At 41.8% G+C, this 13604-nt stretch overlaps 1 protein-coding gene across 3 annotated transcripts; it reads left to right on the top strand.

The window, feature by feature from the left end:
- Positions 1 to 1624: 1624 nt before the first annotated feature.
- CAPSL (calcyphosine like) lies at positions 1625 to 12346 on the top strand. 3 transcript variants are annotated; one of them, XM_066569324.1, is made up of 6 exons: positions 1625 to 1765; positions 5662 to 5795; positions 6645 to 6822; positions 7458 to 7667; positions 10272 to 10416; positions 12120 to 12346. In XM_066569324.1, exons 2-5 carry the CDS (start codon positions 5662 to 5664, stop codon positions 10371 to 10373), a joined length of 624 nt encoding a protein of 207 aa, XP_066425421.1. In that variant the 5' UTR covers positions 1625 to 1765; the 3' UTR covers positions 10374 to 10416; positions 12120 to 12346. The 3 variants fall into 3 exon arrangements, with proteins under 3 accessions (XP_066425421.1, XP_066425422.1, XP_066425420.1); XM_066569325.1 differs by lacking the exon at positions 10272 to 10416; XM_066569323.1 differs by having other exon boundaries at positions 10272 to 12346.
- Positions 12347 to 13604: the final 1258 nt, after the last annotated feature.

The following is a 13604-nucleotide window of genomic DNA, read 5'->3' as shown; positions in this document are numbered from 1 at the left end:
AGCCTGTTAATAATTTTTCAGATTGGTAAGTCATTAACCAATGTCATTAGCTGGACTGTGCCAGAAATGGCACAGTCCAGTTTCCAGAGGAGTGCAGAGTAAATATCCATGTGTGTCTGTGTGTCCCTGGGCTCACTGGCAGAGGGAAGAAAAGCCAGCAGAATGCAGCTGAGTATCCAGATATTGAATTAACTTTTTTTTTTTTTTGCTTTCAAGAACCCACCCTGTTGTTTCAATCTGCTGCAAACCCCTGAAAGTCAATGCAAATTCTGCACTTGAACAATTTCTTTATTGGGGTGGGAGGCTGAGTTCCAAGGACCAACTTGTTCAGTGAAAACCATTTTTCTGGTCCTCGGTGCCTCTGTTTTTTCTTTGCAGAGTGTGTGACCAGGCAGCAGCCCAGATAATGTTCATAGCCCTTTATCTCTTCTGCATTCCCAGGAGGTCTCTGGAGATCAATTCACAAAACAAAGATAGCGGATGGAGGGATGTTATATTTTCACAAAGGCAGTATTTCTGAATCAGTGAATGATTAAATAAGCCTTGTTCCCTGCTTATGCATTAATGTGCAATCAGCTGCCACACAAGAGATATAAAAGAATATTCTAAGTCTTGCACAAGCTTTGGTTTAGTACCAGGAAGTACCTGTTGATGAGAGATAAGCAGCCTGCCAGGATGCAAGTGGTATTAGTCTAGCAATTGCCTAAAATAATTTTCTGCTTTTGCCAGGAAGCGATGCACTTTTTTGTTCTTGCTCAGTGTTTCATCCATGGCCAGAACAGGGCTCTCCCTTCATTTCCCACGTGCTCTGACACTGACTTCTACATGCTGCCTTTGCCATCAGCTTTGATCTTACATGTTCACCTTGCTGCTTCCCCAGAGGACCAGGGAACACACACAGGCTATTTCCTACCCCTAAGGAATCTAACAACACCCTGATTCCCCACCAAAGTGGTACATTATCTTACTGACAATATTTGTGACCTTCTGCAGACCAAGTTGCTAATAGCTGTGTCTAGGCAGGGAGCAATTTTTCCTTATCATATGGGTGTTTAACCTTTTCAGCTTTCTTCTTGCTACAAATGAACACAAGCTCAGCATCTCCCCAGAAGTTCTAACCACCAGTGCGTCTTCAAAGTGGCAATTAATCATCAGGGATAAAATTTATGCTGGTGAGGAGTTTTTTCCTTTGTGAACCACAACTGACAATCCTTTACTTACATGCTTCTACTATGTTTTCAGTAAACAATTGAACCAGAGAGTTTTTTCAACCCTATCAACTATGAAAGCAGGGAAACGTGTTCTAGAAACACAACCATGCAATGCAGCACTTTCCCACAGCCACTCTGCCTTGGTCTTATCACTCAGTGAGGGGCAGTACAAGGTGTCTCCCACTCTCCCCTGCTCTCCAGCCCATGTGCGCAAAGATAAGAAGAAAAGGCATTATTTTTAAAAGAAATGAAAAGGCTCTCAAAACACCAAAGCAATTGTCCAGGGAAGCAGCATAATTGCAGGCTGGGCCAGCCACAGCCTACAGTGTCACCTTGGAGACCAGCTGGCAAACTCCAGGCCTCCCAAAAAAGGGGGGCCAAGGCAGCCGTGTGTGTAAACAGGTAAAACGAGATGGATAAGGAAGCTTTGCAGTGAGGCTGTGGCCCATTTTCACCTGAACTTGTTGCTTGAGCCTTGAAGCACAACACTATCCAAGCCTCCCAAACACCTTCCAGTCCTGAGTGGAAACCCCGGGTTCAGAAAAGCATTGCAGGTAAAGGAGTTTTTTTCCCTGTTTATTACCTCACAGTAAGTTTCTCTGATCAGCCAAGAGTAGTTTCATCAATTTCAATTAAATCTAATTTTTAAATCTAATTTTTTAAAATCTAATTTTTATTTAGATATATAAATACATATATGTATTTATAAATGTATATGTATGTATGCAAAAGAGCAGTTGCAGTAATGTCCACCTGTCAGAAGGTTGAAGCTGGATGAAGCTGGTCACGATGGAGAGAGACAGGGGAGGCTGCTGCAGAGGGGTCAGTGAGACTGGGAAGCCAAATTTTTAAGGAGGTGTTTAGGCGGTTGTCAAATACTCCTGCAGCTTTTGCGCTTTTAATGATTCAATGAAATTATAAGAAGTAAACTAAATGTGTGCAATTGGTTTAGGCCACTTAATTTATTCTTAGATCCTGAGATCCTCTGCTCTGGGGTGGGTGGGATGCCACTTGTGTCTTTGGCCAGGTGAGGGCTGTCAGAGCCTGGGCAATCCAGATGGGACTCTGCCTGTCCTACTGCAGTGGCTTTTAGGATTTTCATAGGAGGCTCTTGGGTGGGCTCAGCTGAAGGATAATATCTAAACAAATGTTGCAGAGCTTAGACTGAATCTGACTCTTTCCAGGTTTAATCCTCAGGCAGAGAGGAATGTAAAGGGATCTGGTTGCTGAACAGTCTAAAATTCTTCTGGAAAAATCCACTCCAAAATTTAAGGTTTTGTATTTGTTAGGAATAAATGCAATCATTTCTGTTTGCCCTGCACAACACAACATCACCTATAGAAACAAACAATGCTGACAGCATGGGGTAATTGTTCATAGCCTAGTCTGTTAAATAAAACAAACTCTCCAGGATTCAAAATTAAAATAAACACTGCTGGTTAATTTCACTGAGGGAGATATCTGATGGTCTTGGATGAGATACACAAATTAAAACTATTTGAAATTACTTGTATGACCTGCTCTTGTTTTATTAATGGTATTAAGATGTAACACATTTGTACACTATGCAGAGAATGGTTATACTCAACAAACCCTGACTGCATCTTTAATTACTTCACATTATCCAAAAAGGAGCAAGAGCAAAATGAAAGGGGAGGAAAGAGCATGTGAATTACTGTGATTCCTCCCTCCTTGCACTGATTTGGAATCTCTTTTCTTACAATATAGCCTAGGAAGGGTTCACCTCAAACTTAACCCTGCAGCCAACAGAAACAGGAAAGTGATAGAAGTGTCACTATGGACCAGGCTTGCAATTCGCAGGTTTTATATTGAACTGGTTTTCTGTATTTTCTGGATATATAAAAAGGGTTCTCAAATGCTTACTGCCATGTGGCACAGGAAGCCAGGTCCTGTTTAAGAGGCTTTAGTGTGATGTGAAAACTCAATTACTTTGCAAACAGACTTTACTTGCTGAGTTTTGTATAGAAACTTGTTGCTGGTGATTTGTTAGTGAACATTACAGAGAATGCAGATTTGCAAAGAGCAGCAGAAATATTTATTATTAGTGGTTTTAACCATGGTATCTGGGGGGAAAAGAAGTGGAAATATCTTTACCTATGATATTAGTGAGATTACTGGACTGCTCCAACCCATTTCAGAAGGAACACTGGCAAAAATTGAGAAGTTCGAGAGCAACAGCAGAATTATCTGACATCTGGAAATTCATTTTGTACCAGGAGTCTTGAGCTATGCCTAATTACTAAGTGAAAGTGAGTTTAAAAGGGACTTTCAAGTACTTACACCTGGACACATTTTTAATAGGTAGCTCTTTAATCTTGTAAAAGAGAGTAAACCAGCATCTAATATGGTGGAAATTCAGACTAGAAACTGCATATATTAAAAGAAAAGTTATTCAAAGCTGGAACAACTTAGCCTAGAGATGGTGAGTTCTGAGGCAGAAATGCTTATAGATGTAGAAGCAAACTTTATTTTTACTGCAGAAATTACAGAGGATTGACCAGTTTCAGTGGCTTTTATTGAGGTTCAAGAGATCATAACAGATAACAAATCAGATTATCCCTCCATATCCTCAATTCATGAGTATTACTGCAATGACTATTTGATGCACATGGCAGTATTCTGGAAATTACTTCACTGATCCTGAAGCAAGGAGATGCCAGACTCTTTTCATGGTGTGTTTGTGTAGATTTTTGTAGTGTGCAGTAGAGATTAATTATGTCCTTGTTGGTCTCAGTATTTCTAGAACTCCATAATGACATAACAGCAGAGAAAATCACACTGCACAATGATACACTTGCATCATGTACTCTGTATGTAGATGTATTGTTGCTATATATTATATATAAGCAATAGTACATTATTATATAATGTAAATATAGTTTGCACTGGATTTCTGTAACCTCATTGTATTTTAAAGTCTTTCCAGCTAAACATTTCCCCTTTAAGGATAAGTCACTGTTTGTGAGAAACATTTTTGGCTGCTGATCTCACACAGCTGTGAGATCTTCCTGATCACTGGTTAATGAGTTCCCAGAAGAACTTCGCTTACTCTGTTTGAAGCAAAGGCCAAAATGCTCTATATTTTACCTCTCTAGACTTCTACATTAAGCTAGTACTGAAACCATTTGGGGAGTACAAAACCATTTTATTTTTCTGTTTTTCCAAGCCCAGCTGGAGTAATCTAAAGTGGTTATAAAATTCAGCATATTTGGCATTACCAGCAGCCATAGCCCATGCTCTGTAAACAGGAGTGGATGAACAGTTAAGATGAAATAGTTTAATTCCATTTTTCTTAGAAGTTTTGTCTGGTCATTTCAATTCACACTTTTGCACATGGAATCACAATGGGATTGGAAGTGTCACATGCACTGACAGTGCCTCACACCGCTGCTCAGCTTCATCTCCTTCATCCCAGCACCGCCTCAAGCAGAGCACCAGCTGCCCTCTGAGTCTAGAGCTCTGCTGTAACTTCTGTGACTCTTGCGTACCCTTATCCTATGATGCTTGAAAGGCTGGAAAATATTTTGGGAGTCTTCATGGCCTGCTGCAGACCCATCAGCCAGGCTATGGAACAGCAGTCTTGGCACTGAGCATGTGCCCAGGATTCACTGTGGCCCTAAAATATCAGCATGGGCAGTCCCACTTTTCATAGCACTAGGCACAAATAATCCCTGTGGGAGAGGCAGTGGGTCTCTGCCAGCCTGGGCATGCTTCTCTTGGTGGTGCTGTTGCAGCACTGCAGAGTCACAAGCTGGTTTTCCCTGTTTTTATTCCACTGTTTTCCTCTGAGGGAAGCTGGAAGGCTTTTGTTTCTGCATGTGAAATCCTGGGGTGCTAAATACAGTGAAAGTTTAAGGTATTAATTTGTTCTGCAGTTGTGTTAAAAAAGCAGTAGGTGTCATGTGTAGGTGACTGCTGCTGCTCAGACATGCAATGGGAGAAATCTCTGCTCTGCAGAATCGGGACCTCAGTGGAACAAAAGTGAATCAGAGGCAAAGGTCCCCAGCCAGGATAATTTTTGTCTTCCTGTGGTCAAATGACAGCTGCAAATTTGGCCAGGTGGAAGAGGCTTGGCCAGGATGCTGTGGACAGAGAGGGAGTCACACACTCCTGAGTGCACCCACCAGTTGTCACAGTGTTCTCACACTTTAGGCAGAAATTTTTACACACAGTTTCCTGTCTGCATCTGGATTAATCACAGGGTGGCTGGCTGAGCCCTCCTTTCATGGTCAGTGACCTATATTGGCAATTTCCCTTTCTGATAGAAGGCTATAAGGAAAAGGAAACAGAGGGTCAAAATGGGTCCTCATGAAAGAGCTGCAACCAGGAGTTTGCAAGTTAGGAATTTGGGATGCTTTGTATACTAACGCAAGTTTCAGCACTGTATCTAAATGTGAATCCACACCACATCAGTGTTTTGGTCTTTCAGATGGGCACAGCAAGGCATGACCGAGAGATGGCAATCAATGCAAAAAAAAGCCTGCCCACAATCACCAACCCTATAGAAAGGCTTCGCCTGCACTGTTTAGCAAGGGGTTCTGCAGGCATCAAAGGACTTGGCAGGTGAGTAAGCAAGATGTCAAACCCAATATTCAGCCTAATAATTTTAGCTGCAAGAGGCTCACACCCTAAATAGGGACCAAAACTTGAGTTTTCAAGTCTTCTTGAGTTTTCTCATTTCAGTACAAATGCCACAACCCACAGAGCCTGACACTGGGGCTTATTTTTTTGAGACACAGGACTAACCTGATTTTGAAGGATTGAAGACTGTGAATCCCTCATGAGAAAGTCCTTCCAGAACGACCCCTGCCAGAGAAAAGAAGGGAACATTAACCATATATCTCTCCTTGGAGTTTTCTAAAATTATCTTAAGTATTTCAGCACTGGAGATTTTAAGCTTCCTTCCCTTTCGGGTATGATGCCCTTGTTGTAATGGTCTATCAGCTGTCTAGTTTAGGGGAGGCACCTAAAACCTTTTTGCAAGCATTCCATCCCTAGGAAACGGGTGTTGCATCACACCCTGAGATCCCTCCCAGGCCCCATACACCAAAAATGGATCCAGATGGTGACCAACTGGAACTCCATCTAAATTTGGAACTTCATCTAAATGTGCAGCTTGCAGGGGCAGAGGGCTATAATGAACAGGAATACCATGGCAGCCTTTCCCTCATTTAACTTCAGGCACGAAATACTCATACACCTTATCTAAACAAGTAATCTCTACTGCCAATAAGTGTAGGGGGTTTGTTGGTCAGGGCTTTTTATTTATTTCTTTTTCCCCCACCTCAGAACACAGAACAAGGAGGAAATGTTACCTCAGTAAGGTGCCTCTCTGCTCCAGTACTGTATTAACCACTGCAGCATTCTCCATGTTTTCCTATGCATTTTCCTCAAATTTCATGTTTTCTACAGAGCATTTAGGATTATTGATGGTAACAATAGCAGAACCCTTGATTTCAATGAGTTTCTGAGAGGACTGCATAATTATGCCGTGATGATCAATAAAGAAGAAGCTCAAGAGCTTTTCCAGATATTTGATAAAGACGGCAGTGGCACAATTGATTTTGATGAATTTCTTGCTACACTGAGAGTAAGTCTGAGAATTTGCTGTTATTGCATTAAATGGATTAAAATATAGCAGAACAGAACAAAGTAGAACAGAATATTTGCAAATAAACAGTTGCGATTTTTTTCCAATTAATTGTGGCCTTGATTTAGATACTGAAATTCCTGAGCTGCAGTCTGGGTACCCGTGCAGTTCAACCCATTAATCTCACTTCTTTGTCAGCCATTTTATGATGCATCTCTTTATAACATGAACTTACTCAGGGGGTGCTTTCTCCATTCCACCACAGTGATTGATTTTGTCTGAAGTATCTTTGGTCTGCTGAAGCTTAAATAATTAAGACAGAAAACACCAGTACTTTGGATAATTAGTAATTTCTTCTTGGAAATATTTAAAATGGGCAGATCAGAAAAGTGTTCTAGGTAGTATTTTCTCTCATTGTCCATTTGCTATTGTATGGGTATACACTGAATAGTCTTAATCATATTGCTCTTTTGATGACATATTGCCCTTTCTAGCTCCTGGACAGTGTAAACTATCACCAGTATATTGTCCCATCTCCCTTGAAAGTTTTGCTACTAGCAACAACAAGTACTTGAATTTGGAACTGGGCAAGTAGTTGGCAAAAATAAAATTATTCTGTTAATATTTCTTTACAGCCTCCCATGTCCAATGCAAGAAAAGAGATTGTCATGCAGGCATTTCAGAAGTTGGACAAGACTGGAGATGGTGTCATAACAATTGAAGACTTACGCGGGATGTATAATGCAAAATATCATCCCAAATACCTAAATGGAGACTGGACAGAAGATCAAGTTTTTAGAGCCTTTCTGGATAGTTTTGATTCACCCTATGACAAAGATGGGAAGGTAAGTGAAGCACCTGACTGCAAGCCATGAAATCACCATCTGACTCAGAATTTGACTTAGGTTATTAAGTGGGGGAATAATTGCAGTACCAAACATCCATTTGCATCACATATATATGGAAAATCGAAGTAGATGCATAACCTGTGCACAACACTCCTGATACAGCTAGTTTGCACATTCTGAAGCAAAGGGGCTCTGTACAAGGGTGGTTGTGAGATTGCATTAAAGCTTGTAGCCTTAATAATCCAATTTCATAGATTACACTAAGTACATCTTCAGACTACCCCACAAAATTGCTGACTTTCATGATCCACATAAATTGGGGGATTTTTCACTTTTTAGGAGAATAAAGACTATGATCCAGTTCAAAAGCAGGCCCCCTACTTTTTTAAATACTTTACAGTTAGTTCTTCTCCAGTGTAATTACTGAGACACTTGACTTGGAAATCAGTCCATAATAGGGACAGATTTATCTACAGAGAATTGGAGGGAAAACAGGGCTGGGACTACTGCCATGGGCATGTACCCTGAGGAGCCATGAGCTAGGACAGAGCTGGGAGCACTTCCTGCACTCTGGCTCAACTCTCTGGTTCAGGTGCAAAGTCTGGGCACCTTTTGTGATGGACTTCTTACACCTCTGCTCTGCAACCATCTCTGAGCCGAGCGCGCTCTTTCCCCTTGTTATGCAGACTTTGGTCCAAACTTACACCTGTTGACCAGCTCAGAGCAATCCTGTATCTCTGTGGTTCACTTGGTGATAGTCTCAATCTGAGCAGTTAATAATAACAAATGAGGCTGTAAGTTTTTAATCAGTGCTTTGTGGAATGTCTTTAACATTTCTCACTCTCCAGGGCTGCATTGCACTGGTAACTCTGCCTGTCTAATGCTCCATCCAAATCCTTCACTTCCTTGTTCCCACCACTCAGGGTGTCTTTTGTGGAGGTGATGGGTTTTATCTACTTTAGGCATGAGTTTGCACTTAGTAGAGCTGAATTTCATCCCCTCTGCTGCAGTGTCATCCTCAGAGATACCAGTTCAGAGCCAGCTATGCCCTTCCACTTCCAGGGGTGACATCTAGCAAATTTCAAGCAAAATGTTCCTGCTTTATGTGCTGAGGTCATATATGAATGAAAACATTAAATGAGTTCCGACACTGATCCCTGATGATTTCAGTGCCTGGTTACTCTGAGCATCCACCTCTTGGTCAGCAATCCTGATATTAGCTCACTTGATTACTGTTTCTTCTGAGAAGAGACTGTGGCTTTCCCAAATCAGAAGACACTAATGATACTGAACACCTAAAATGTTTTTAGCAGAAATGCCTCAAGGTTGAGCATTTGCTAGAAATGCTTCTTCACATGGTCTTGCTGGGTGCTTCTGAAACAGGCAGTTTTAGTGAGGCTTGTAATCATCTTGTGATGGTAGGACAGTCTGAAGTGGTCTCTTCTCCCTATTGTCATGCTTTTCTAAGTTCTCAAACACACAATGCAATCAGAGCAGATACCATGGAATCACAGAATATGCTGAGTTAGAAGAAACCCATCAGGATCATCAGGTCCAACTCCTGGCCCTGCCCAGCACACTCAGAAATCACACCCTGTGCCTGAGAGCATTCTCCAAACGCTTCTTGACCTCTGTCAGGCTGGTGCTGTGAGCACTGTCCTGGGGACCCCATTCCAGTGCCCCACAACCCTCTGGGGAAGAACCTTTTCCTGACATCCAGGCTAAACCTCCCCTGACACAACTTCAGGCCACTCCCTTGGGTCCTGTCACTGTCACCCCAGAGCAGAGATCAGTGCCTGCCCCTCCTCTTCCCCTCACGAGGGAGTTGTAGCTGCAGTGAGGCCTCACCTCAGTCTCCTCCAGGCTGAGCAGACCAAGAGACCTCAGCCACTCCTCACACAGCTTCTCCTCCAGACCCTTCACCATCTTCCTGGCCCTCCTTTGGACACTCTCTAATAGCTAAATGTCTTTTTAATATTGTTTTGTATTTTTCAAATTTTTCTTTGTTTATTCAAAGAATAACCTACACAATTCAAGAGTTAAGACATCACAAGGGACCTGCACAGTTTTTCTCTTGGTTAATTTGATTTTTTTTAATTGTAATTTTTAAACCTCAAAATAGCCATGAAAGCTATTTAAAACTCTTAAATATTTGAAAGAATATTTGCTTCATTAAGGGAAACTTGTTTAGAGCAATGATATTTTCTCTCTAGGGGTGGATGTAAAGTTCCAAGCTGTCTCTGAATTGCATCAGAAACCTCACCCACTTTATTAATAATTATGCAAAGAGCCAGATTCTAGCATCCCTGGAAAAAAATTTGTCTTCTTAGGCAGCAGTGATTTTAACTTCAGTTGCTGGTAAGGTTAGTTAAACTTCACGTTTCATCTCCATCCAAGTGTTGTGGAGGACAAGAGCTCTTGTTTCTAGCAAAGTGAAGCATAAATGTCTTAATTCCTCCTGTTGGATTCCTTTTTGTTAGCCACAACATGAAATAGCAGATGTTCAGTTTCATTAAAGGTTCTTCTCAATGTGTTGTTTTGACTTACAGCATTAAATAAAAGCAAAGGCTCATTTTCCTATTCTTAATTTCTCTATCTCAGGTCACAAAAGAAGAATTCATGAACTACTATGCTGGAGTCAGTGCTTCAATAGACACAGATGTCTACTTTATCATCATGATGAAGAATGCTTGGAAACTCTAATCATATAGTTAAAGAGGCAAGACTCCTCTTCCACCTTTTATAGGTACCTCTGATAAAGTGTATGCACAACAACACCCTCCTGTTCCATAACAACAGTTTCCAGTAACAGTACCAATTACTTTCAATCTGCAGAATTAATTCCCAGATGCTTCGGTCATCTCAGCCTCAGGGGATCAGAGCAGAGAGTAGATCTGGCATTTCGCCACCCCACACATCTGTCCTTTTTCCATCCCTGGCATGTCTTTTCTTTTCTGAGATGAGCTGTTCTTTTATTTTCTGACATCTGCAGTAGGTTCCTGTGGCTCCTGAACATCCCCTTTACAATGTTAGATACAGCTCTGCTTTGCAGAGGATGGAAGAGGTGGTGTCCTGGTTTAGGGCAAATTTGGGAGAAAACCTCCAAAGAGGGCCCCTCCAGAAAGCAAACCCATATAGCCCCTCCCCCTGTTGTCATTATAGTGCAAGAGCTCTACTATCGTTACATTGCAAGGCTTCCATGTTGCTAGAATTTCATACCTCCTTGATGTTTCTTGTGGGCAGCTCCTCTAGGCACTGGCTCTTCCTTGTCCTCGCAGTAGCCAACTGACTCCAGTTCCCCCCAACCAACCAATCCACTCTTTTATAACACTCTTCTTATTGGCTACAGCTGTGGCCTGTTAAAATCAGGCCTGCTCCTAATCTTTAATAATTAACCCAGCTGCATCAACTCTTTAGGGGGTAAGATTTACTTTCCACACCACCTTCATCTACCTATATTCCATCCCCCTAGATCCCCCCAACTGGTTCGGGAAGGATTCCTCAGAGAGAAGTGGAAAGAACCTGTTTGTTTAACAGGCAAAGCACCCCCCAGCAGACAAAATGAACAATACTGGATGACAAAACTCTTTCATCACTCTGAAAAAGATGACAAATTCAGAAAGTCTCTCCTGGGAGTGATCGCTCTGTTATCAGTCCCTCCGGCGCTGGGGCAGCTGCTGCCCAGAGTAGGCCCTGCTAGGCCACAAGGTGCAAACTCTTGGTGTGTCCCAGGTCCTAGTCCAGAGCAGGTTCGAGGGGTTCCAAAAAAGGGAATGGAAAAACAGTCCAGGGAAAAATTCAGCCTACTTAGCTAAACTAACTAATGAGCAAAAGCAAAAGCAAGAGCAAAGCAAGAGCAAAAGCAGGAACAAGAGCAAAGCAAGAGCAAAAAGCCAAAGCTGCCCTATGTACTGCCCCATCTGTGTCCCCTGACTTTGGGGAGAGAGAGAGTGATAACAAAACAAAACTTCACTTTTCAGAGCCAGTCTTGAAGGCATAGAACATAATATCCAGCATAAACAGAACAATGACTGGGGATACAAGCATCATAACATCACACTAGGACAGAATATTTTGATGGAAATCAAAATATTCTGAAGTGTGGTGGTCTTGCACAGGCTGTTATAAATGGAAGGAAGTCTGTCCCAAGAGGGTCATGCAGACCTTTTCACTGCAGTATCTCTTGGCTTTGTGGGTCTCGCTGGTGTGATAGAGCAGCTGCTGGTCTTGCTGCTGGGAGCATGTGAGTTCCCAGTACCGGGAGGCTGGAGGGGCAGTCAAAGACGGGGAGACATGAACCAGGATAAATGCAAAATGCTTTTTAAAGCTCTGTTTTTTATCCTGGCTCAGGATCATTTTGATTATCAAAATGATAATTCATTTTGATAATGAAATGAATTATCATTATGAATTATAATTCATTCATTTTACTTCTATTTTTCTTCAAAGGGGATATATGTGTTACAGTATTCTCTCTGTTCCTGGAATGTTTGCTGACCTGGTAGCTGTTGCCTGTACAGACCTCCACTGAAAATTGTTTACGACTTATTTGTATTTGCAATGACCAAGATATGACTTCAGAGAGCTTTCCAAAAATGAAGAACTCATACCTTTCTTATCTTGTTGTCTTCTGTTTCTGATGCTGAATAAAGACTGGGAACCTACCCTTCTTGTCACATCAGTAAGGCTGTCTCAGTTCATCTTTTGTCCTTTGTCCATACAGATAGGGCAGAAATGGTACACAAAGGAAACTGTAAAAAAAATCCTAAAAATATTCCTAGTGTGTGAGTGTATGGTGTCTTAATTTTTCCTGCTTTGATACCTTTTTCTTTTTTCCTCTACTTTCTGCTCCTCTCTCATCATTTTGCTGCTCTCCCAGACTGAGAAGCTGCTAGTGTAGCAGAGAGTAAATGCATTGTGCATTGCAGCATTTGCTCCATTGAAGGCTGGCAGCCAGCTAAACGCAGTACAGGATTATGGAATGGACTTCAAAACAGCCTTTGTCATGAAGTTGCAGCTGTTAGCCTGGGTTGCTAAGAGTTCAAACACTGAAGTCCTGGATGCTTGCTGCACTGATCCTCTGCAAGCCCTATTTTTCTTTTGTCCTGCAGTGATCTCAGTATGAGCAAAGCTGCTTGCAATTCCTTAGTGAAGGTCGTGCAAGCTCTATTGGTTTCTTGACCAGTAAGACTCTGGAAACTTGTATGGCTGACACTGGAAAATGGTGGAGAAAGTCTCTTTATGATTGCCAGCCATCAAAAGAGGAGCCTGTACTTACTGTAATGCTACTGAAGTGCCAATATATATGAAAAATAAACTTACTATCAAATAGGGGCTGTACGTGGTCTGGCAGCTTGAATAGAATCCATTAACTTCTCTTTGATTAATTGATTTCACAACATGGTGTCATGCTATCTCTCTTCTCTTTAAAACAGAAAGAAAGTGATGTGGATGGATTGTGGGAATCACAAAATGAAAGAAACATTTCCTTTTGACTTGCTATCTCATGTCTTTAGAGCCTGCAGTGATCTGACAGGCTGATATTTGTTCAAGGGGAAGTAGCAGTTTTAATTTGAGTAACTGCAGCCAGTGTGTCTTTGGTACTAATACCTTCCAATTTTATTTAATCCCAAACCAATATACATTTTCAGAAGGGAGGATTGGTAGTGAAAGCAACTGTACTTTTTGGGAACCAGTGGAAGTTTTGTCACTAGGTTCTGGGAGCCTTAGCTGAGCCTGTGGCAGCTGGGAAAAATCCTGTGCTTCAGGACAAGATTTCTACACTGAGCTGGAGTAATGGGGTTTGTGGGGGAACTTGAAGGATGTGATCCAGGAAAACTAAAGCCCCCTCACCTTGGTGGTGTATCCCTGATGCTTTTGGAACAGTTCCCAGCTCAGGTCTGCCTGCATGCGGACCTCATTGCTCACTGGATA

Source organism: Molothrus aeneus, chromosome Z (genome assembly GCF_037042795.1).
Source record: "Molothrus aeneus isolate 106 chromosome Z, BPBGC_Maene_1.0, whole genome shotgun sequence".
Lineage (NCBI taxonomy): Eukaryota > Metazoa > Chordata > Aves > Passeriformes > Icteridae > Molothrus > Molothrus aeneus.
Note: the sequence above shows the minus strand (reverse complement) of the source record. Positions and strands in the feature narration are given on the sequence as shown.